Here is a 25,728-nt window from a genome sequence, read left to right on the forward strand (position 1 = left end):
TATATTTCCAATATATAAATTGGCTGCTCATTAGAATACACTGCAGTAGAAGGGTAGAAGCTGGAGTTACCAGCTGTTGCAATGACCCAGGTAAGAGAGAGAGTGGTAGAGATGAGGAAAAGCAATCACATTTGTGATCTGTTTTGAAAGCAGAGTCAAGAGGATTTCCTAACAGATTTGATGTAGGTTCTGCAGGAGTAGAGGAGTCAAGGACCGCCGAGGCTTTGAGCCTGAGCAGCAGGAAGGATAGAGTTGCCATTAATGGGTTGGGTAAGAAGACTGTGAGCAGAGCTGATTCGGGAGGGGAAGATCGGTTCATTGTTTAAAATGCTACAACTGAGGTGCCTATTTGACATGCAAAGAGGACATGTCAGGAACTAGAGATCTGGCTTGCAGTTTGAGAGAAAAATCCAGACTAGAAATATAAATTGAAGAGTAATGAGAATGTAGATGGTGTTTGAAGCTTTGGGACCAGGTGATAGCACTTGGGGAGTGAGTATACATAACCAATCATGAGATTTTATTCGTAACATAAAATCTAACACCGAAAATCTAATGGTGATTTTATAACAAAATCAATTGAAGTCTGTGATCAAAAACCTTGCTACAACACTTTTTATTTTCAGCAAGCATAGGCAGTAAAATCTAGTATTTAGAACTTGGACTGTGTCACTAGTTAAATATCAGTTTTGCCCTTTTCTAAAAGCTTTGTGACCTTAGACATATTATCAAATTTTCTGAGCCTTAAGTTTCTCATCTATAAAGTGGCTAGAATAGATGTAGATTTTTTGTGAGAATTCAAGGCTATAATCATGTCACGTTTTTAGATCATTATCACATACGCAGTAAGCCACAGTCTGTGTTAGGCATTATTACTATTTTATTATTATAACCCTGAAAGTACTGTTTTCTTGAACTTTAGAAGAATCTGTTTGCTTTGAAATCATTACCTCAAACCATTGCCCAGCTAATGCTCTTTGATTAAGCATTTTTACTGCAGTGGGGACATGAATATCGATAAAATATCGCCTCTTACTGAAAGGAACTCTTAGAATAGCTTTCCTGGTTAAGGACAATAAAGGAGATTTGCTACGTCAAGGGTTATCCAGAGCTGGGGATTTCTGGGAAGATTTGAAGGGAGTCATGCAGGTCCAGGAGGGAGAGGAGAGAGAGGAATCTTCCAGGCAGAGCATACAGCGAGGAGGTAAAATCAGATTGAACTACAAATGGATCGGAGTAGCTAGAGCCCACAGGGTAAAACAGAGAGTGCTGGAGAGGGATGAGGCCAGGAAGGAAAACAGGAACAAAATGATGAGGTGCCTTGTAAGCCACACTGATGGAGCTTTAAAGGCTTTTAAAGCTTTGGGTTTTTAGACATCATTTTAAGGAGCCAAATGGAAAATAGATCAGAAGCTAAAAGTCTGAAGGCTGTTAGTTTTCCATAAGAGGGATGATATCCTAAATAAATATATAGCATTAATAGGGTTAAAGGGAGAGGGTGGATATCAGATATATTCAGGGGTTAAAACCTGTCATGACTTGGTGATTATACCAGCTTTTCCTTCTTCATGCAATAAATCTGACGGGAAAAGGGAAAACATATTTTTAAACACAAAAGTGTGAATTTTATAGTAGATACCAGATAGAAGAGGTCTATTCTCCGAGGATTATCTCTGTCTTTTTCTATTATGTTTGGATGAGTTAATAAGATCTTTGTGTTCAGGGAGGCTGAAGGGATTAATAAGCCTCCCCTTCACTGAGCTCAGCCAGCCAGAGCGGCAGCAAACGCCAGCAGTGAGGCCCTGGGAGGAGAGCTGACTGCTGAAGACCAGCTGCCCGGGGCTGAGACTGGTAACGCTCAAGAATCATAGCTATTTGAGGCTAAGCCAACCCCAGAGTTTAGGAAGAAGTGGAGGAAGAGTGTGTGTGTGTGTGTGTGTGTGTGTGTGTGTGTGTGTGTGTGTGAGATCTGAGAGATGAAAAATGGAACTTTGATCTTGGGCAAACTCCTTACCTTTTCTGAGATTCAGTTTCTTTATGAAAATGAAATTGTTGATCTGTATGAATTCTAAAGTTCTTTTTGACTTTAAGATTTTGCGATGTTTTGAGACCGTATTTGGAAAGAATATTACCAAAAAGTATCTTAGGTATTTATTAAGAACCAGAGCAATTCCTCCAAATTTTTAGTCACATAACTCCTAAAGAATTTGGAAATGTTTTATAATCTTCATCCATTTTTTTAGCTCACACATAAAAATCTTTATCCATACACATAAATAGTTGGAAAGCTTGTAATTTCTGGCATGACATTTATTTTATACATCTATAAATACGGTTTTTATTCTAACCTTGGAGCTACATGTTTACCTCATTTAACTTTATGGAAAATGCCACAGAATCTAATTGGCAAAGGCAGTCTTCACTGTTAAACCATCAGTTCAATCAGACTAGCTTTCTATTAGGAGTCCTTCTTTAATTCAAATAAATATGTTAAAACCATGTCCTTGTGACATCCTTTTTACTTCTCAATTCTAATTCTAAGGGAGATAGACAGGTGATATGATGATGATGATGATGATGATGATGATGATGATGATGGCGGCAGTGGCGGGCAGGAGCAGTCTCAGCTCTTCTACACATGGTTCATTTTGGGATTCAATCTGAAGGAGCAGCTGCTACCTAGAGAAAGCTTTTCTTGTGACAATGGCAAAAGGAAAATAGGACAAGCCCCACAACATGAGTGCATTTCCAGCCTCTGCTTTCATCTCCTAACATCCCATTAGCCAAAGCAAGTCACATGGGTAAGCCCAACATAATGAGGTGGGAAAGTATACAACTCCTATTCTCCTATGGAGGTAAGAGTTGAAGAAGCAGGGAAGTAGTATGTAATTTAGAAAAATCTAATCTACCATATTAAAATAATATGAATATATGTGCAGTACATGCATATTCATATAACAGTATAGCTGAAATGCTGAGGAGGAGTATTTCTGCATTGTGAAATTGGTTTCTACCTAACCCTTCTATATACCGGGTTTAATTCTTTGAGGAAGCCCTTTAATTGGATCTTTATGTCTACATACACACATGTGAAGTAGAGTAAAATTCACATGGCAACATAGAATATCCTGGTACTGAATATAAAAGCCCAGTCACCAAGAGCCATTCATACAAATAAAAATTATAAAAATCAAATCTATTTCATTAAGTATATAAGAATGTACTCCATATTTATCTTTGTGAATAATGAACATCAATAGTGTAGATAATCTAAAGCCATAGATAATCCTAAAAGTCTTTGTATTGACTTTAGATTTGATTGTAAGATTTCATGTTTAGCAAGATTTAGCTCTAGCAAAATTAAAATCATAGTGCTCTGCACTCCCAGAACAGACACCCAGGCAGCGAGAACAGGTGGCCCAGAATTAGAACTTGGTTGCATTTAATTGAAAGTTGATTTAATGATTAAACGTACTAATAGTTGTAAACCCCTTTACAGAGTTCCTGCGCACAGTAGTGCTCATTAATTATTTCTGCCCATATCTTTAGAACAGAAAGATCGTGTTCTTAACTGTTTTCTTCACAGAGCTTGTTGGGCCATGGAAATCAGAAAACATTTGGTTTGAACTCAGTTTCTTTTTATTTAATTACAATTATACCTCAACAGTTTCAGCTATTTGTATGCACTGTTCCTACCTGATTAGAATGAACTGAAATTCCCCTGATAGCAAGAATGACATTTAATCAGCAGTGTACCAAAACATTTGGTCAGCTGTAGGTTTATGTTATTTTTTAGCAGGTCCATTTTGTTAGTGTACTTTATGTCCCAGCCGGATGTGTGCAGTTTTGTGTACTTTTCATAGTCTTTTGAAGATTCAGAATTTCTGATCATTAAAAATAATTGTAATTAATGTTTAATTAAAATTTTATTCTACTTCTGTAACTGGAAAGAAGAGTTTTTTTAAAAAAAAATGCCTTTAAATTATGTATTTTTGTTGATAGTTTTATATAATATGGCCTTTAAGATCTAGTAACAATGTAAACAATGTGTCATTGATAATAAACACAGCATTAGATAATTAGATATTATTGTACAAATTTAATACAAAGATCTAAGACCATCATACTCTACAGTTTGCAGACTTTTCTGTCTCCATGAATAAAAACTTTTTTATATCCGTGATGATAAAATACTGATTTGTGGAAATATTTTCAGTCTTTATTTCAACAATAGTATACTATATAACCAGAATTACTCACTGGTTTCTTGAATACAGTCTTACAGAATAGTTTAGTGACTATACCTTTTTTTTGTCACTATATTTTTATACGACTTATATCCTCATGCTGTTTGTAATATGATTAGAGATTGCAACTCGGCAATGCAATTTCATTTTGTGAAATGAGAGCAATAAAAAGGCAAACAACATAAGCATGATTATATCAAGTAAATTAAGTAGCTGTTTATTTTATCAATCATTAGTAGTAATATTTTGAAGGTACTCAGAATTTCTTTGCCCTCCACGTTTCATTTGGGTTGCTGATGTCTTTGTTTAATTGCTTTGTATCATGTCATATGATCTATTTGTGTCTGCCAAATCCACTAATGGCAGTTTGGAAATAATACTTTTCTTCCTTTGCTAGCTGCAAAAATAAATATAAATATATTAATTGTTTCCTAAGGTTTATAAAAATCATATTGTTTTTGCATCTCATAAAGGGAAAACAATTGTATTTATCATATGAAGATCATTTCTCTTGTTATATAGAGTTTTAACAGTGTAAATGTTACCTTCTATCTAGAAATTGGCTGCACAAGAGGAAAGGAAGCATCATTTATTTTGATTCCGCTTGAACCTATATAAATCACTTATGCAGATTACTCTTTCGTGGCATTTGTATGTCACGCCAATTATTTTTTTCTAACATTTTTAAAGGAAATTATTGCTGTTTGATTACTTAAAACAAGAATTAATTGCAACATGGATATATAGTAGTTTATGCCACATGAAAAACTTTAGAAATGTTGTTATAAATTAAGACTTATATTTCCTTCTCTCTGCATTCAGCTGTTCAAGGATCAAGTGTTATTTTCCGAACAGTGGAGGTCACATTACATAAAGAAGGCAATACCTTCGGTTTTGTAATACGAGGTAGGTGATGGTTAGAAAATATGAACCATTAGGTATTCTTAGAGAATTTGTCAATGAAATATCGGGATTGAACTAGAAAGTCATCCTTAAAAAAAATGTTTCTGGCACATAAAGTCACCTTATAATACTTGTGCCCACTCTTCTTTAAAGTAATAAAGCAATGAGTAGGAATCAAAGTGGAATCCAAATGAACTAACTTTATTTTCAGTTCATAAATACAGAGCAAGAAGTCACTGTCTGTAAACCTTGTCTCTTCACAGTCATCCTACTGATTTGTCACTTTTCAACATGTCTCTTGCCTCCCCTTTAGACTTTTCTATATCACTGAGTCAAAAATGTTGATGAGAGATGTTTGCCAAAGAGGAGGGGTGTGGGAGGATGGGCAAAAAAAAGTGAAGAGGAATAAGAAGCACAAATATCCAGTTATACAGTAATAAGTCATGGGGATGTAATGTACAGCATGGGACTATCATCAGTAATATTGTAATAATTTATATGGTGACAGATAGTTACTGGACTTTATTGTGGTGATCACTGTGTTAGGTATATAAATGTTGAATAATTATGTTGTACACCTAAAACTAATGTAATAGTGTATGTTAACTATACTTTAATTAAAAAATTTTTAAAGATAAAAAACAAAACAAAGAAAGCCATCATTGCTATAAATCCCTGAGTTCATAATCTAAATAAAGATTATTGTTTCCCTTGGGAAGGAAAATGTTGATGCATAGGGCTTGATTTGATTTAATACACTAGGATTAAGCAACTTTTATTCTCCTGAAATACATTTTGTTATTATAGCTTTCTAAAAATAGATTGAAGATAATCTGATCCCTTGGGCACCTATATGCAACTGCTCAACTCATCTTATGGGATGGCATGAATAATAAACATTTCAGATGACTCCAACTTGTCTATAAAATCATTCATTCTGAGCTGTAATTTTGGCTTTTAGTATTCTATTTTTCTTATTACAGGTTTTTTCTCTTAATGACTGTACAGATACTAACAACTCATTACTCCTAGTGTGACAGTGAGGTTCAATAGGGAACTATACAGGCTTAGGAAATTTTTTAACATTTCACATCTCTCCATCTTTTTGTCTTTGATTAACTAAGTATCTTAATAAATACACATGCATCAAGGAATAAAAGACATGTGTTCACTCATACAGACACCTTAAATGGCCGAGCTTTAAGCATGTTTCATTCTGCATCAATCATTTAGCAAATTAGTCAATCAAATATTTATTAAGTGTATGTCAACATGACAGCATAGGACCAAGTACTCTAAAGTCAGAAGACAGGACCCATATCTACAGTAAATTACAGTCTAGTGAATTTAAGACATAAGTTAATAAAGTACTCAAGTGAGTGGTAGGGAAAATGAGCAACTAGGAACTCATTGAGTGGTTTAGACCAGTAGATGTTACACTTTTCCAGATCCTATTTTTAGATGGAGCAACAAGAGCAATTTACCCTAATCATTTACCGTAACCATTCCCAGATTTCTGTGTAAAAAGACTAGATGAATATAATGAAAAGTCAGTGTACAAGTAATTGTACCTGGGTGGGTGGTATATACAAATCTGTTTTTGCAGTATAGATATGAAAGAGAGGCACTTGAATCAATATGCCTGCAAACCTAATTATTGGCAAGCTGCTGTAAAAAATAGTGCTGGTCCAAATATTTATCAGTAGTCGCTGTATGGTTAATCAATAACAAATCAAATTGCTAATGAAAGAGCTAAACCAACAGTAATTTAGCATTAAGAAGTATAAAGAATAGAAGCAATTGAAATCCACAACCGCCTTAAGTCAACTGATGATATAATGTTAACAAAATATCCTTTCCACAGTGTGCAAGAATTTCAAATATCTGTATTCACGTGCATGCAGAGTAAGAGTCTTTTAGTATAAGCCTAGAATACTACCTGGTACATTGTCGGCACTTAGTAATGACTGAATAAATAATTGAATGTTGCCTATGTTTGTGTGGACATCAGACTTAGAAATGTAGTGATTTTAAAACCTTGGTAATAATGAATGCATTTAGTTTATGAGTAACGCATTTTTGTAGGTTTTAATAACTTTCTTAGTACATTGGCTGAACATAAAAGTTTGTGGAATTTTGCAAAATTTTTCATTGAGAATCTAATAAAGAACTTATATATTTAAATCAGTGTGAGGTCCATCTGGAGGGTCTTACTTGCTAAAAAGGTGGCCACCACTCGTCCCTTAAGAAGCATTGATTAATCATAAAAAAAAAAAAATTGCAGAATGAGAAAGTAGTATGGTAAATGTTATCTTAGCAGATAAGACATTACAGAAGTGTAGATGGGACTTTTGCTAAACTTAGATCAATGGAGAATGCCAGGACATTCAAAAAGCAGGGGAAGATACTGCAAATGGTACATATTCATTCACTACTGGAGAATTCCTTCTTAACCAATTGGAATGGGTCCTGGAACAATAAAACAGGCTTTTAGCTGATTAACGGAATTACATTTTCAATGCTATATGTCACAGATTCTGAAACCCACACAGTAGAACCTTGTACCCATAGAATAAAAAATAATGTTCTGGCCTAAATCTTGAAGAATTAAATTTCAGTTTATCCCCTTGCCACCAAGCTAAGAGAGATGCTGTCGGCCAGTAGAAAAATCACTCTGCCACTAAGTTGCTTTTCACTTTGGACAAGGAAACTTTATCTAATCATTCTCAACTATAAAATTGTAAGTATGGTCTACGGCCATGCCACCCTGAACGTGCCCGATCCCATCTGATCTCAGAAGCTAAGCAGGGTCAGGCATGGTTAGTACTTGGATAGGAGACCACCTAGGAATAACAGGTGCTGTAGATAGTTAAAAAAAAAAATTATAGGTAGATGTGTTCATCTAATATATGTAGCCTGATATTCAGATCTGGTCTGCATTGTGACACCACCTGGCATTGATATTTTTACAAAAACATCCCAGAGGATGATGCTAATGTGCAGCCCGGATTGAGAATACTAGTGGTCTCTGGGCAGTTTCTGTTTTGCTCTGTGTCTCCAAACTTCTGTAACCTGAGCAAATCACAAACTAAATTTGGTTCATTATTTCAAATAATGACAAAGTGGCATACGTTATTAAATTTAGAGCAATCTCTCACACTTTAGCATGCATTCACTGTTATATATTTAAATTTTAACTTCCAAATCAAAATTGTGAAAGGATTTTTTCTGTCTTCACCCTCCTATCCTTTTCTAAATCGATACCCCATCAGAGGAAAGTAAATTTAATTTTTTTTGTGATCACTTTGTAAAAGAGAAGTTATGTAATAGTATTTTTCTCCGGGTTCTTTAAGTTGACCTCTGTACTTGTGCCAAGTTTGTCTGTTCTACCAGGCAAACGTTAAGGAACAAAGACTTGACAGTAACATTCATATTTGTCAGATACTGGCAAACTATAAACCACTCAGATGGACAGCCAGGATGGTGATGTACAAGGATATCAGGCCATGTGAAGAATAGTTAAGAAGGTAGGAATGTTCACCCTTAAGAAGACGAGACTTAGCAGCTGTATAGCCACTGTTTTTAACTTTCAAAAAACCTTTCTTATAGAAGGGAGCTTACATCCTTGTTTTACTGCTCTGGACCATAAACAAAGGACCAGTGGATGAAAGTTGGAGGAAGATAGATATAAGTTGAATGTCAGGAAGAACCTTCTAGGTGTCCATCCATATGTGGCTCAAATCTAATAAGTAGAACAATTGGTGGATCTCAAGTGAATACTGAGGGAGCACAGATTACAGAAGTTGTACAAGGGGGTCCTGAATTAAAAAGAGAATTTATAATTAACTTCTATCTAGAAGTTTCTGTATTTCTAAAAGTTCTTCAGAAATTTTTCATACAAAACTAAAATTCCCATTTAAGCACTCCAATTGGCATAACATAGTCTGCTAGATTTGCTCCCAAAACTTAGAACACACCAGTTTTAATGGAGACCACTTCAACCACTTGAAGTTTTTCTTGTTCTTTGTTCTTTAGGGAATAAGATGATTTCTGTGTGAGGAAAGCACTTCACTTCCCTTACAGGCAGTAACCTTACGAAGAACATACAGGACACCTTAAATTTCCCTTCCTCCCTTCCCTTCCCTTCCCTTCCCTTCCCTTCCCTTCCCTTCCCTTCCCTTCCCTTCCCTTCCCTTCCCTTCCTTCCTTCCCTCTCTCTCTCTCTCTCTCTCTCTCTCTCTCTCTCTCTCTCTCTCTCTTTCTTCTTCTTTCTCTTCTCCTGTCTGTCTGTCTGTCTGTCTGTGTGTGTGTGTCTCTCTTTCTTTCTTTCTTTCTTTCTTTCTTTCTGTCTTTCTTTCTTTCTTTCTTTCTTTCTTTCTTTCATACTTGGATTTTTTCTCTCACTTTAGTTTTTTCTTCCTATATGTCACCCTGTAGGTTGCTCACCTGTATTATAGCCCAGGTTAATTGGCACCAGATATATGCCCCTGTACTTTGTTTATAATTGGTAGCTGTTCTATTTGGACTAGTACTTGTTAAAATTAGTTGATGCTCTTGTTATGCTAGTTGTTAAATACCTTTTTTTATGGTGACATTGGGTAATGAAATCCAGTAAGTTTCAGGTGTACAATTTAGTAGTAAGGTGTATATTTATATATATAAAATTGTGTAGTTGTGAAACATTTTATATGTCGCCTGTGATTTATATTCATTTATTGAGTCACATATTTATTGAGAGTTGGAGAAATGACGACTTCTAAAACATAGTCTATATAAAATGACTAAGATTTTTAAGGTTATTATATGCCAGAAGGAAAATTTTGCATGTTTTTCTCTGCATATAAACAAAACGTACTTCAGTTTCTCAGCTGGCATTTTGTAAGTGAATTTTTTTTTTAATAACGGAAGCTGTATTTCTTCTCTTTGCTAGGGGGAGCACATGATGATAGAAATAAATCTCGTCCGGTTGTGATAACATGTGTTCGTCCTGGAGGGCCTGCTGACAGGTAAACTTTATCTTTTTGTATCACTATCCAAATAGATTAAATAAAGCTTAGGGACTTTGGCGTAGATATTGACGAGTTCTAAATTTCATAGTAAAAGACAGATATTAAGTAAATATGGTAGAATGTGAAAACCAAAATAGATTAGGCTGCAGAATAAGAAGAAAGAAGGTTTGACTGTAGATTCAACACTTACTACCCTGTATTTTTGGCAAGTGATTTAACAGTTCTGTGCTCAGTTTCCCTCATTGTAAAATGTAGGTAATAATCTCTACATTTCAATATTTTCAGTTTTTTCAAAGATTAGAGATATATAATTTCTTGCAGGGGACCTGTCACACTATAGGTACTTAATAAAAGGCAGCCAACTCTTTTAAGGCAGGCTTTTGAAATGCATGTTTCAACTGCCAATCTCCTAACTTGGAGAGAACGGTGGTTGGTGTTCTGGTTCTTACTATTATCAACAACCATATCATTACTATTACTCCCTTTTGATGATGTTTATGTATGTCAGGGGAAGTGACTTTTAGTAAAAAATAAAATAAAATAAAAGGCATATTGTTGGTCTCCAGAGCTTTCTCTTCCTTGCTAATTTGAGTATCTAAGGGATAGCTCTTTCAGCTTGTATATCATAAATTGGAGGCGGGGGGCGGGGGGGAGTCCCAAGTAAACTCACAACTTAGGTGTCCAGGAGATACATATTTTTGTATTAATTTCTACAGCAAAAGTTGACCCCTTAATGGCTCCGGCCACTAGATATTGTTGAAAGGCAGGAGGAAAATGCACTGATGACCCTTGACTCTGTACTGTTTCAGACCAAGATAAATTTTTAAAACCTTTTCTTAAACAATAGAAATTAATTAATAATACTAAATACTATTTATCAAGCTCTTAGCAAGTTCCAGGAACTGCGCTAAATGCTAGACAGACATTATCTTATTTTATCCTCACAACCACCCACAAAATGAGGTATTTTTATCTACATTTACAGATGACAAAATGAGTTCCATTATGGTTAAATGATTCACCAGCTACTACATGGAAAAACAAGAATAGGAATTCAGGTTTATTTTCTTCAAAGCTCATGCCATGAGCTCACCTTTATAAAGAAAAAAATCGTAATGTTTAATATAAAATAAGAGCTATGAAGACATTAGTTTCTCACCTGCGCTAAAATGCATGTGCCTTTGCATAGGATAATACGAAGTCAGAATTTCCAGAGCAGTGTTCCGTTTTTCCTTTATCTTGCTTCTCTAGTGAATTATTCTTCCTGAAGCAAAAGAGAATATTTTCATTTCTTATTAACATTTCAAGTTGGAGTTGACAGAAACATCAGAAGCAGTCTGCTAGTTCGTGAGCAAGATATCACCAAATTAATGTACGACTAAAGAAATCTAAGAATTTAAGGAAAAAAAATTAAGTCCAATTTAGAGAGTCACCTAGCCAAAAGATATTTAGGAAATCGTTCTTACTCTTCCCAAATCCAAAACTTGTCATTCCTCCATTTGATTCTCTCACTTCTGCAACCCTTCCTGAGACAGGAGGGTTATAATCTGGAAGCTTCCCTGGCTGTACCCTAGAGGTGTCGCTAAGGTTCTGAGGCGTCCTCTCCCCATGCCTCACGTGGCTGTGGTCACAGCAGGGAGAATCATACTTGCTGCCTCTTCCACCGAACATAAGACTGAATCGATTTAATGATTCTCAAATGTCCTTATAAATCAGTAGGAAAATTTATAGACCAGGGAAATTTTTTACCAGCATTTCTTATCCTGCTTGGGTTCACTGTTAATAAATTGAATGGAACCAGCAGGCTCTTTTTTTCTGCTTACCTGGCTTCAGGAAAATAGGTGAATGCTATTTTCTGGGCTCTAATAAATCAATTTTTGACACTTAGGCAAGAATATAGAAAAGAGAAAGTGTGCCTTAAATACTTTGGCACCCCAACAGTTAATAGTGGGTAAGTTTTATTTGCTAATATATAGTTATTTTCTTATTACTGATTTTCACATTGCAGCAATTTTCTGTTCAGGGTTACCTCTTTACTCTCTCACTGTGACACTTGATGCTTAAAAGAAAATGCAAATGTGTTGCATGGCAGAAGTGTGTGAGAGAACGCTTTGGCTAAGTGACTATTAATGCAAACCCTATTATGCTAAATTAATGGAGATTGTTCCTTTCTTCTCCCTTCAGAGAGGGCACAATCAAACCTGGTGATAGGTTGCTCAGTGTGGATGGAATTCGGCTTCTTGGAACCACGCATGCTGAAGCCATGAGTATTCTTAAACAGTGTGGACAAGAAGCAACGCTGCTGATAGAATATGATGTCTCAGTAATGGGTATGTCAGAGTCCTAAGGTTGTGATCTCTAAGCTTCAGGACATGTCACTGTTCGTTGCTGATAAATGACTTTGGATTAAGAGTGAGCTGCTTTGTCCTCCTGTAGCAGACAGAATTTCATCCATACTATATCGTTACTCTGTTTGGGTTCAGGAAGAGGTGAGTGGTACTTTTCAGCAATTTAGAGTTCCTATGTCAATAGATTCCATTATAAGGTCTCATTCTGTCAGAGTGTTTCATTTAGCAATCAGCTCTTCTTATATGTGGATTACCCTCTGGCAGGAAACAATTTTTCCCCTCCAAATCACAAAAATAATATTATTAACTTAGGGCATGATATTTTTTCTTTACTACATGGAAACTGTAAACAGTATGGCATTCCTTTACTTCTTATAACTTCACAACATGAAGCCAGCTAATCAGAATTAATGGAAATTACCATTTTATCATCAGACCTAGAGACAAAGAAAGGAAATGGATATATATAATGCCATTGATTAAAATTAGAAGCTGAGTGCATTAATTTTTCTTTAAATAATGATCCAATAGAAAGTAACTCATATCTACCCTTACAACTACTGTAACACTAGGAAGATGTTTTAATCTGATTTTGAAATGTTAAGAGAGAGCCAAAGATTTGTGCCATGTTGACTAAGGCAGAAAAATTATGAGAGAATGAATTGGAACCTGAAATTGAAACTTAAATCATCTTGTAAGTACTTCCTACAATTATCGGACTTGATTATGTGACCTGACTTTACCAGTAAGTTTTATGCTGGTGAAATGTAGCAGAGGAAAAGAGATGTGTTCTATAACTGCAGACTCCTTTCTTTCCAACTCTGTATGATTCATGTACAACAGTGTTGCTTGAAAGTATTCTTAATCTGTCTACTAGCCTGAAATGTCTTAGAGAAGTATGAGGCTTCCTAAAGAGCTTAAAGTGTGAGAGTTAAGTTCTCAGCTGGATAAATAGTACAATATGCCCTCAGCATGGAAAGTTCAGAAATAAATGAACTTTCCTCCCTCCATTCTTCCTTTGTCTTGTTTTCCCTCCCTCCCTCTTCTCTTTATCTTTCTCTTTTTCTTCTGCCATATGGTTTTTGAATTAGATTTTCAGTTAGATGATTTGGGTTCTGTTTTCAACTCTACTGATTTCTAGCTATAAATTTGGATCATGTTACTTATTTCCCTGGTCCTTAGTTACCTCATTTGTCAAATGGGGACTGATAATGCCTATTTTTAAAGGCAGTTATAAAGATTACAAGTAAAATATATTTTAAATGATGATATAATATATTTTTAACATTAACATTGAAACAGGCCTTTGACATGCTTAACTTCTTCATTTGGCCTACAAATATTTATTGAGTTTCACAGCAGGTACCAGGAATACAGCACAATAGACCTGGTCCTTGTCCTTATGCAACGTGCAATTGATGGGGAGGACAGATAGTAAACAGGACAAACACTCAAAGTGTGATCACACCTATCATGAAAGGCATGAATGAGACTCTGTAATAGAGAATAAGGGCAGGCACAGGTGAGGGTTGGCAGGTGCTAATAGGGTAGTCAGTGAAGAGGTGAAAGGTAGGCTAAAACCTAAAGGCTTAGAAGGAACTAATTCCCAAACTGAAGACAGCAATAGTCTCTAAGGCCTGAGCAGTTTACCTCAGAAGGACGACCCCACCCCATGGAGATGGGCACCACTTCGGAGGAGATTCCTCCCTCTCTCGTTATTGCCAGAGTCGAGGAGGATAGGTGACCCACCCGTCTGCCTTCTCCCCAACTCATACTCATTCTAAATGATGTCTGACAGTTTTCATACTCCATAGTTCTCAGCTATCCCCTAATACGGAAGAAAGTGAGCCATCAGGGAGGTAACACATTAAAAGTTGCTAGGTATAAGATCAGTACAAAAATTATTAGTTACATTTCTCTCTTCCTGTCAAAAATAAAAAGTTAAAATTTTAAGATACCATTATAACAGCAATAAAATAATAAGGTTCCTATAAGGAATAAATATCACAAAAGCAGTTAGAGCCCATTAGGTATAGATATAAATGTAGATGTAGATAAATATCTAATATCATCGTTTTGTTATGATGTTGATGAGATGCTATAAGAACTTAACTCTTGTTTATATCAATTAGTCTGTAGTAAAATTGGTTTTATTATAACTCGTTTCCCTTGAGGTCACAGAACCTATCAATAACATTAAGTGAGGACTTACTATTGATAAAAGAATAATTAAACAAATGAAAACCTATATCATGTTCTTAGGTGGGAAGGCTCTATATCTAAAAGATGCCATCTCTCTCAAATGCATCTATAAATTCAATTCTATTTAAGCTCTCAAAAGCACCTTGGCAGGGGACTGCTGTTTCTAAAATGTATATGGGTTAAGAAAGGTCAAAAGGGGAAAATAGCCAAATTTTTTTTAAAACAATATGAAAGCAGAGAAACTTGTTCTACCCAATATCAAGACTCATTCTAAAAATGTGCCATTAAGTCTACGTAAGATTAATGTAGGGAAATAAAGAGACCAAGGAAGAGAATGGAATGCCTGGAAACAGATCCCTGCAGATAGGCAAACAGATGTACAGTCTTCTATCAGTGGGAAAAGATTAAACTAGTCAGTAAATGATTCTGGGTCAATTAGTTAGCCACATGGGAAAAAATTCAATTAAAATCCTACTTATATCACACCCCAAAATAAATGTATTTATGTAACCATTTCCCAATAGACTGCTATTATAAATAACTGGAGTGGACATCCTTCTATCTAAATCTTCCTCTCTATTTCTCATTTCAAAGATTGTATTTCTTTTTTAAATATTTGATAATTAATTCCAAATTGTCCTCCAGAGAGGTTTTACTATTTTATATTACTACCAGCAATATTTTAAGTGTACCTATCTCATTAGAACTTTTCAACATTGAATATTATTATTTTAATCATTCTAATTTAAGTGAAAATGGCATTTCTATTTCAATTTACTTTTCTAAAAACAATTCTAGTACAAATGAATATTTTTTCATGTGAATACTAGCCATTTTCATTTTCTGTTGTCTGTTTATATTCTTTATTCATTTTTCTGTTGGAGATGCTCTTGGTTTTTTGTTTATTTGTTTGTATAAACTATTTATATATTGAACATATTAGTCCTTATTAGTTTTTTGTAGTAACTTTTCTCAGTAGTTTATTTCCCCTTTTAGAGATTTTGAAGTTTCTTGGTTTTTTTGTTTGTTTGTTTTTGGATGTAGGGTTTTTCTTAGGATTTAAATAATATTTTTCCTCAACAATTACCTAATATTTCTGGGTTGTTTAATAAAGAATATATTATATACCCACTGAATAGTAATTTTTTAAATTATACATTAAGTTTTTATATACGAGACTCTTCATCTGGGCTGGTTGGTCTTATCTCTGTATCTAGTTTCACACTAAACTTCAGGATAGGACTTTTGAATTGAAGTCTGCACAGAAGAGCTCTATATTACCATAAAAGGACACATTCTGTATCACTTGATTTTTTTTCCCCAGTATTCCCCTATAGTCTTACTCCCTTTTTTCTGTTTTGTCTTCCTTAATTCTTCCTATTCCTAGTTTCTTAATTTAGGTTATGATAGGATTAGCTATAGATAAGGTCAAATAATTGAGAATGATAATTTGAGGAAAGAGAAGTAAAAATGGTGCCTTAGAAAATCGTAATTTAGATACTTTCTATTAGAATTATTGTTCATCAGATATTAATTAACTTTTCCTTTTATAACAAAAACATATTTTCTTTTTGTTTTGCAACTTTTGGAATTACTTTTCTTAAAAATAGTAAAATGAACTCTTTATATAACAACCTACTGGCTACTCTGAGAAGCCCAATTAATATTTCTTTCAAACTCTTTGGAAGTCAAATTCCCATTAAAAATAGTTTACCAATCTTATTTTATTCAAGTGAAAACATTCTAACAGTTGTACAATTCATATTTTATAAGCGACAATAAATTTTATAAAATTTCTTCATTTTACTTAACTTTTAATGGGGATTTTTTAATGGGAAATATTCAGTAAAGCAGAATTTTGATACCAAAGACACTGATATTTTATTTACCGAGTATATGAGTTAAACATCAATTTTGGATTTCCTAGGAATCTAGGTTAAGTATTTGTCTAGAGATTATCAATTCTATTTTTATATGATATATTTGTGAATCCTAATGGAAAATATGCTGAGATAGCTATTAGATTATGTGGATTTCTGTTTGTACCTTTTACCAATCTCCTTTGATGTTAGGCTCAATGATTTCATTTCTTTGTGTCTTTTCCTTCTATAAAATAAGAATAGTGATATTTACCCTATTTAGCTCATCGGGATATGAAAATCCTCAATAATGAAACATTTTAAATAAAAAAGCTATTTATTCTTAAAGGAAACCAGGTGATATTTAGAAGTACAAAGGAATTAAATTTACGAATGAATATTTAAAACAAAGTTTATGGGCCTCCATTCAGATGCCTTTCTATTACTCTTAAATAAAGCTAAATAGATGCAAAAATTGCAATAGAAAACTTAAAGCCTTCAATTGGGAAAATGAAAAATAATAACTTAGTAGTATACAAGGGTGCCATCAGGTTCAAATGGCAGAAACCTAATTTAGACTAATTTAATGAGAGAATTTATGAGCTTATGAGGATGAGGAGTTTAAGATATATTCTGGCTTAAGATACAGGCTAATAACGTCATAGACTTTCAGTTTCTCGGGTCTCCTTTCCTGGAAAAAGTTCTTATGTCACAGCAGGATGGCCCAGCAGTCACAAGTCTACCATTTTGATACTTCACGGTGCCAAAGAAAGAAATGAGATTGTATATCCCGTAAAAGATTCTTAGTGACTTAGCTTGAGACGAATGCTGAACACAGTGCTAATCACTATGCCCAAGGATATAGTGCATTCTCTGCTTTTTTTTTGATGGGGTGGGGTGGGGTAAGGGCGGGGAGACAGGAATGTATGTTGAACAGTCTCAATAGAATAATACTGAGAAATGACACTTCTTCAAAACAGATGATATTGAGTAGAAGAGCAAAGTAATTGATGCCCATTTGAGGACACAATTAGTTGCTAAATATTATATTGCCACTAAGAGTGTATGAGAGCTTCCCTTGCTTTACATCCTTACCAGTGCTTGGTATTCTCAGTCTCTTCCATGTTACCCGTACTGACGGGTGTGTAGTGATATCCCTTTGTAAGTCGAATGGGTGAATAACCATGTAGAGCACCTTTTCATTTGCCAGTGGGACATACTTGTTGCATTGATTTTACTTTTAATACCTTCATTTATTTACATACTATTAAAATTATGACACATATCTTAAATGTGCATCTACAATCGTAGATATAAATATTGATTTTATTTAGTTGTATACTATTAAAACTACATAAATTACTATACTTCGTAGTGTGTGTACAACCATAAATATTTATATTTTGACCTTATACTGAGATATATTTTCCAGTAAATCTCAGATCATAATTTTCATAAATTCAGTAGTCTGTTTAGGAAAGCTGTTAAAATTATCAGTTTTATTAACTAAAGTCAAATTTAGTCTGTGTTATAATTTTAAGAAAACTTTATTGGGATAAAACTGTAAGGTAAATAGGTTTTAGGGGGAAATTAAGAGTTCAATTTTAGATACGTTATGTTTGACATGTCTATGCATCATCCAAGCAGATGTGTGGAGTAGACAGTTTGGTATCTAAGCCCGGAGTTCAGTGCAGGACTTAGGACAAGAGATATAAACTTTTGAGCGATCAGCACAAAGATGGACATTAAAAGCATGAAGCACCTTAGGGGAGTAAGCATAGACTAAGAACTGAGCTCTAGGACCTTCTCCTTGTTAAGTCAGGAAGATGAAGAGGAACCTGTAAAATAAATTGAGAAGAAGCATCCAGTGATAGAAGCAGAGCACGGAGTCACGGAAGCCAGACTTTTCTTTTGTAAAAGGATGGTAGTTATGCTACCACACTCACAAGCTGCTGTGAGGAGCAAGAGTTATGCATATGTAATGTTTAAGCACATAATGTATGTTCAGTAAATATGAACTAATTATTTTAAATGTTTATAGGGAAAAAACCTCTCCATTATTGTCGAAATGTATTACCAAATGCTTGGGTCTGAGAGCCCTTTTGTTGAAAACTAAGCCACATGAAATACAAGGAAAGCATTAAGTTCTGAAACAATGACTTCAGTACAATTTAGTGCTTTTTGAAGTCAGACAAACTTGGTTTTGAATCTTGGCTCTCCATTGACCTTGGACACATTACTTAGCCTTTCCAAGACTCAACTTTCTCATAAAGATAATAACAGTACTTTTTCAAAGGATTGATAAAAAGATTAAATCAGTGAATATATGTAAAGTGCCTACCTATCATAACTAAACTATTATTGAACACCAGAAAATTAAAGTTGAATATTTCCATGTTTTATTTCCTTAAAATGAACCTCAGGTATCTCATTACCCTGAATTTAGAGGCAGTTGAAGCTTTAATCTGTGACAACATTGGGTCCTGATTAAAATAGGTATTGGGGAAATGTGTTCTGGATCATCTTATTTTTTAAAATTCATCACAATACTTATTTTGCTTAAACCTTTGCTGAAAATATTTCTAAAATATGTTTCTGAGAATAAATATTAAACTTGAGTCTTTGATAGAGGAGCATGAAGTTATTTCAAGAACATAATTCTCAATATCAATACTTTGGCTAGTGTTATAGAGTCAAGAGGTATAGAAGATTGTACCAGATCTCTCCTGATTTATAACTTACTCTGAATTTTTTTTAATGACAAGATTCTCTTATAATTATTTATTTTATAATTTTCCTCTTCCATGGAAAGAGATGTGGAGGACTTTCAGTTAATATGGATTGGTTGGCTATATTACACAAAACTCACTGTAGTTCATTTGAACAAGCTTTCTTACTAAGAGATAGTAATCTCAGTCACTTTATGTCAAATGTAACCAACCAATTATTATGGTTGATGATAAAGATGGAAGGATAACCAAAATATTTCTCCAAAATGTCCCGAAGTTTTTCACTGTTCTCCTCAATATTTAGTATTCCTATGCACAAACCTTTCAATAGTATATTATATATATGCCCAAGTCAAATCTACCTCCCTTCTTAATCCTACCCTTATTTGGTTCTCTCAATTTCTCTGTCATTTTATCTCCCTTTTGAACCCCCTAACACCTTCTTGGCAACTCTTGAGGGTGTTTACATTTTGCCTTGTCTTAGTTATCTATGTGTTTTTCTGTTGTGCCTCTGCATTCCCTAGACTCCTCAGGACACTAACTGAGTCATCTTTTTTGCTTATTTCTATTGCACCTCACGAGAGTCTTCAGACATACATAGGAAGCTCTTAATGATAATTGTGGATTGAACAATGCATTCACCCATAGGTTAGCTGTTCTTATGACTTATCATCATCCAGTGGATGTGTATAGAATATAGTAAAACATCAATGTTTATGTTGTAGGTTTAAAATGAATTTACTTCACATCATCTTACATTGCAGAATGACATTCCGAATCTTTAAATCACAAAACCTTTTAGTCTACCTGTTGTGTTTTTCTGAATTCCTATAAGTCTCTGACTCTCCCCTTAACTATTACTTTCTCTGCTCAGCTTCACCTGGAATAGGTCACCAGTTAAAACCAAGGATACTGAGAACAATGCAATCCTTCCCTTAGAAATACTCAAGTATATTACAAATCTGCCTCGCTATGTGGATAGTCACTACCTATAGTCAATTCTGAGCAAACAAAATAGTAATTTTCAAGTAATTGTTTTATCAGGAATGGATTTAAATGTTACAAGTCTTCAAAAGAGTTGATTAACTGCTTCGCAATAAAAAAATATATAGGTTTATTAATGTTATCACAACTGGATTTTGGTTATACTTTACATTTTATTTTTTAGAATATCAAGATCAAGATATAAACCTTCCACCAATGACTTCTCAGTCACTAGTACCAAGAGTAAGTTGGCCAGTATTTGTATTATCTAATCAGCTTCTTCTGGATGATCTCAACTTACTGGAAACTGAGTTTTTTTTTAAGAACCCCTAGAAGTATTTATGATACACACACTTCCTTGTGGCTCACCAGCATAATTCTCTTCCTCATAGAAAATGTCATAAGGAAGCCCAGAGAGTTTCCTACATAAAAGAAGTCTAATTTTTAGATGACAACAACCATTCTTTTAGAACACTATTTTTCTAAGATAAAAAGCTTGATCGTCTTCTTTTTTTATCTAAAAAGAATGAATTTTTGTTCAATACTCTTGTTCCCACTCACCTCATTCTCTTTTACATATTCAAATTCAGAGCCACTTATTTCAGAGTCATATATTTGTGGAGATAAAAGAAGTGAGTAAAAAGAGAAGTAAAGCAGGGTATGTTTTTCATTTAATATTGCCAGATTAGAGTAGGCTTGTATTAAATTTTACTTTTATATTATAGTACAACACACAAAGAGAAAAGTGCTGAAATCTTACTTTATAGCTTGTTGAATTTTTCTTATGTGTTCTCCACACAGGTCGGACATAGAACATTACCATCATCACCAAACGCCCCACTGTGCCTCCTCCCAATCACTACCTCATCTCTTCCCCCAGTGTAATCCCTGACTTGACTTCATAAACCATAGATATATTTTTCAAAATTTTTAACTATAAACAAATGGAATCATATTGTATATTTCTCTGGCTTCTTTTGTCTAACATTGTTTGTAAGGGGTACTCATATTCTTGCCCGTAGTATTAGTTCATTCTTTTTCGTTATTGTTGTAGTATCCCCTAGTATAACTAGATCACAGCTTATCCTTCCCTTCCTTGATGATTGTTTGGGAATTTTCTAGTTTGAGACTTACAAATAATGCTTCTATGAACATTTTGGTATGTGTCTTTTGGTGAACATATGTGTGCATTTCTATAGATTTATACCTAGAAATGGAATTTCTAGGCCATAAGTTGCATGTATGCTCAGCTTTAGTAGATATTACCAAACAATTTTTCAAAATGGTTGTACCAATTTGTACTCCTGCTATCAGTTTCACTTCCTTCACATCCTCACCAGCACTTGGCATTGTCAATCCTTTCATTTTAATCATTCTGAGAGCGTATAGTGATATCTCTCTGTGGTTTTAATGTGTATTTCCCAGATGAATAAAAAATATCGAGCACCTTATCAATACCACGCATTTGAATATTATCCTTCGTGAAAGATCTGTTCAAGTCTTTTGACCCATCTTTTTTCCTGTTAGGCAACTCATATATATAAGTTAATTATATATTATACACACAAGCTCTTTTTTTGTGTGTGTGGTGACATTGGTTAACAAAATCCAGTAAGTTTCAGGTGCACAATTTAGCAGTAGGGTATATATATTGCATTGTGTGTTCACCACCCATAGATTTCTTTCTGTCACAATATATTTGATTCCTTTTACCCCATCTACCTTCCCCCCTACCCCCCCCCCCCGCCCTCTGGTAACCACTAGTCTATTGTCCATGTCCATGAGTCTTTGTTTGTCCTGTTCATTTATTGCTTTTAGGTTTATATCCCACATATAAGTGATATCATGTGTTTTTCTACTTTTTCTGTCTGGCTTATTTTACTTAATATGATTATCTTGAGGTCCATTCATTTTATTGCAAATGGCAGTATTTCATCTTTTCTTACGGCTGAGTAATATTGCATTGTACATATGTACCACAGCTTCTTTAGCCAGTCGTCTATCTTAGGACACTTCAGTTGCTTCCATGCCCTGGCCACTGTGAATAATGCTGTATGAACATCGATGTACAAATATCTTTTTAGATATGAGTTTTCACATCTTTGGGCTAAATACCCAGTAGGGAGATTGCTGGATCATATGGTAGATCAATTCTTAGTTTTTGGAGGAACCTCCATACTGTTTTCCATAGTGGCTGTACCAATCTGCAGTCCCACCAGCAGTGTAGGAAGGTACAAGCTCTTTTTAGTTATATGTTACGAATCAACCCTAACTACTGAATGTAAACTAAGTGCCAAAATTAGTAGATATAAGCTGCAACATTTCAATAAATTGTATTTGGTTATTTTTGGGAAATGTCTTAAGAATTAGACACACAGAAGCCTGGAAAAAGATGCAAAATTTTATCTAGTTTTTCTACAATCTTCAGGTAGATGTTGCCATTGAGTTTTAGAACTGTATTTTCTATTACTATGTAGAAAAACATCACAAACTAGTAACTTAAAATAACACCCATTAATCACTTCAGTTCTGTAGGTCAGAAGTCCAGGCGGGCACTGCCGAGTTCTCTGCTTAACATCTCTCAAGGCCCACCCAAGTCGAGGTGTCAGCGGGGCTAAGCTCTTGTTTGATGGCTCTGGGAAGGAACCAAAACCATTACCTAAACAGGAAAATTGCTCATTTTCTTCATTAATCACACCAAATCCAGTAGTCCCATTAACAGTTATCAATTTCCCAAGGATTACTTCCCAGCATTCCTATCATAGATATAAGGCCAGCATGCTGCTGTGAAGCCATTATCTGCAAGTATCTTGATCTTGGCATTCTGAGACATTGAATAAATTAATGGAACATTTGTTAAAATTCCTTCAGATTGAATATTATGCTTCTAAAATTAAGCATGTCCCTTAAGGGGAAAATTAGCCCTTTAATTTTAGTATATTTTAGAAAAGTGAAAAGCTGACTAAACTCAATCAGGGGAAATTTCTCTTTGCATGGTAAGTTTCTTTGAGGTCAAGTACACGTATTAGGTAGACTAGAATTGCTTTTTCTTAGAGGAGAGTAGCAGACAAGCACTTTTTTTTTTATTGTAAGGTCAGTTCTTGACGGTCTGTTTAGAGTAGTGCCAAAGTACTAATTGGGATTACTTTCTCTGTAGTTGGCTACTAATTTTATATTCCTCATTGATGTTTACAGTGCATTTCACAACCACGATCCTATTTTATCCATTTTACCTGTTAAGAAAACCAAGCTGCTGCTGCTGCTTCTCCTTTTTTTTTTTTTTTTTTTTTTTTTTTTGAGAAAGTCCGAAAGGGTTATGCTGACCATGGGAGTCTGGCACTTCTGATAAATATGAGAATCCACATGACTTCTACGATAGGTCAGTTCACACAGGCTCAGTGAATTCATTTGCAACTTAAGAGAATAAATCTTGTTTCTTAAATAAATTGTATTCCTAGAAAAATACAGATTTTTACAGCTTTCATGGTCATCACACAATTAATGATTTATATTGAAGGTTACTTTTCTAGAATGGTACAGAAGAACTTCGAGTTCACATTCGAATATCTTAGAGAAGTTTTGTTCCTCCTAGGTGAACATGCATGAGACTGGCCTTAAATAAGACCTTTTTCCCAACTCACCATTCTCTTCACAGTGCTATTTTTCACAGAACTCCTGTGGCCACACACTGTAAATATTTCTAATCTTCTCTTTCTTCTGGTACAAAAAAAAAAAAAAAAAAAAAGAATCTTTCATTCCAAAACTTCTTGGCACCTTTAGGTTCAAGGCTAAATCAAAGATGTTGAAGTCATAATTATTACTTTTATATACCTTGTGATATAGGAAAGGAAGATGTTAAGCTGTTTAAAAATTAGAAATCTGAGGAAAATCGTTTACCTGGATGACACGGTTTATAAATGTCAAAATCAAAACTCATTCTTTTCTCTAACATAATATGTTTCTATTAGCAACTTACAGTAATAGTAACTTCCACTTATAAGTACCTGTTAACCCAGCGATTTTGTATATATCCTTTAATACATCAGCCTAATTGTCACTTCTTTAGACTTCTCTGTCACTCTATCTAAATTAGATCTCCCTGTTTTACTTGCCCAGGGAACCCTTACTTTGCCTTCAGAATAATTATCACCATTATAATGCTATCTGTTGGTAAGCTAATCTCATCTTCACCAAACTCTAAGCACCATAAAAGGAGGGATATTATATATTTTTTCAACACTATATGTACAGTAGATGCCCAATGCACACACACATAAAAAGGTGCACATTAAATATTTGTTGAATGAATGAAATACAGCTTAAAAGCTGTGTGTCCACTATTTTATTAAATTTAGAGTAAATATTTTCTCTGAATAACTCAAAAATTAGTAGTAAAAGATGCGGTAAAGTCGTAAGTAACCAATTTGTATTTATTTTCTAATATTCTTATTTATTCCTTCTTCTCTCACCTCTCTTTTCCTTTTTCCCTCCCCTCACTACCCTCTCTTTCCCTTACCCTAGCTTTTGCTCTCCTTCCCCTCCCTTTCCTCCTTCTCCCTCCCCTTTCTTCCCCTCCCCTCCTTTCCTCTTCCCTTTCCTCTCCTCTCCTTTCCTTCCCTTCCCTCTCCTTCAAAAAGCATTTTCTCCAGGTTATAGATAAGGCATCCAGAGAGCTACATAGAAGGATTTTCCATGACTCCTTAACCCACACCTACAGTTGATTTTTTTGCCCAAATGTTTGCTGGCTATTTCTAGTGGATCCAGAACACCATAGCTCCAAAATGTAATAGTAAACATTAGTCCAGAGATCCAGACTTTGAAAAAAATGTACTAGACTGCCCAACAAAGGTATACAACGAATTATTTCTCTCCAGTTCTTTGAAGATCGGGAAGTACCAGGATCAGAGTATAAAGTGGCCTGTGTCACCCTTTGTACAGCCTTTTTATTTTAGAAGAACCTTGTTTTAACAAAAGAGCAAATACGAGTCTTCATAAGCCTCTAACAATGTGGCTTTTGAAAAGTGTCCTGCTGTGATATCTTGGCTGGTTGAAAGCTCTGTACGTCATTTGAGGATCCCCAGCTTCTTTTTAGTTACAGCTGTTGCTGCTAATGGGGAATGCAAGTCTATTTTATCATCCATACTCATTGTCCAAATCTTGTCATATTCCATACCTTCCACAGAGGCCTGAGCCTTGTAGGCACAGGTGTGAGTAAGATTCTCTTAGTCACGCCTAGGTGTGATTTCTGATAAGCATCATATATTTGAACACGCAGAGTATTGGCTCACTGGAGACTTTCGTTCTGGCATGTTTATATTTGTGGCTCTTAAGAGGTAAAAACAAGCAAATGAACATAAAAAAAAAAAACTACTAAGCCACATACATGGTCTCAGAGAGTAGGAAGGAGTAGTTATTATTAATTCACAAGAATTGGGTCAAACACTTAA

At 34.7% G+C, this 25,728-nt stretch overlaps 1 protein-coding gene and 1 pseudogene across 20 annotated transcripts in view; both read left to right on the plus strand.

The window, feature by feature from the left end:
- GRIP1 (glutamate receptor interacting protein 1) overlaps nt 1–25,728 on the plus strand; it is a 585,894-nt gene that overhangs the window by 458,255 nt on the left and 101,911 nt on the right. For all 20 annotated transcript variants that reach the window (XM_036238016.1, XM_036238017.1, XM_016148483.2 and 17 more), the window contains 3 exons: nt 5,070–5,153; nt 10,081–10,156; nt 12,344–12,489. In XM_036238016.1, the coding sequence (XP_036093909.1) occupies nt 5,070–5,153; nt 10,081–10,156; nt 12,344–12,489 (306 nt within the window). The remainder of the gene's footprint in view (nt 1–5,069; nt 5,154–10,080; nt 10,157–12,343; nt 12,490–25,728) is intronic.
- LOC118614406 lies at nt 7,900–8,018 on the plus strand (annotated as a pseudogene).

Source organism: Rousettus aegyptiacus, unplaced genomic scaffold (genome assembly GCF_014176215.1).
Source record: "Rousettus aegyptiacus isolate mRouAeg1 unplaced genomic scaffold, mRouAeg1.p scaffold_m13_p_2, whole genome shotgun sequence".
Classification (NCBI taxonomy): domain Eukaryota; kingdom Metazoa; phylum Chordata; class Mammalia; order Chiroptera; family Pteropodidae; genus Rousettus; species Rousettus aegyptiacus.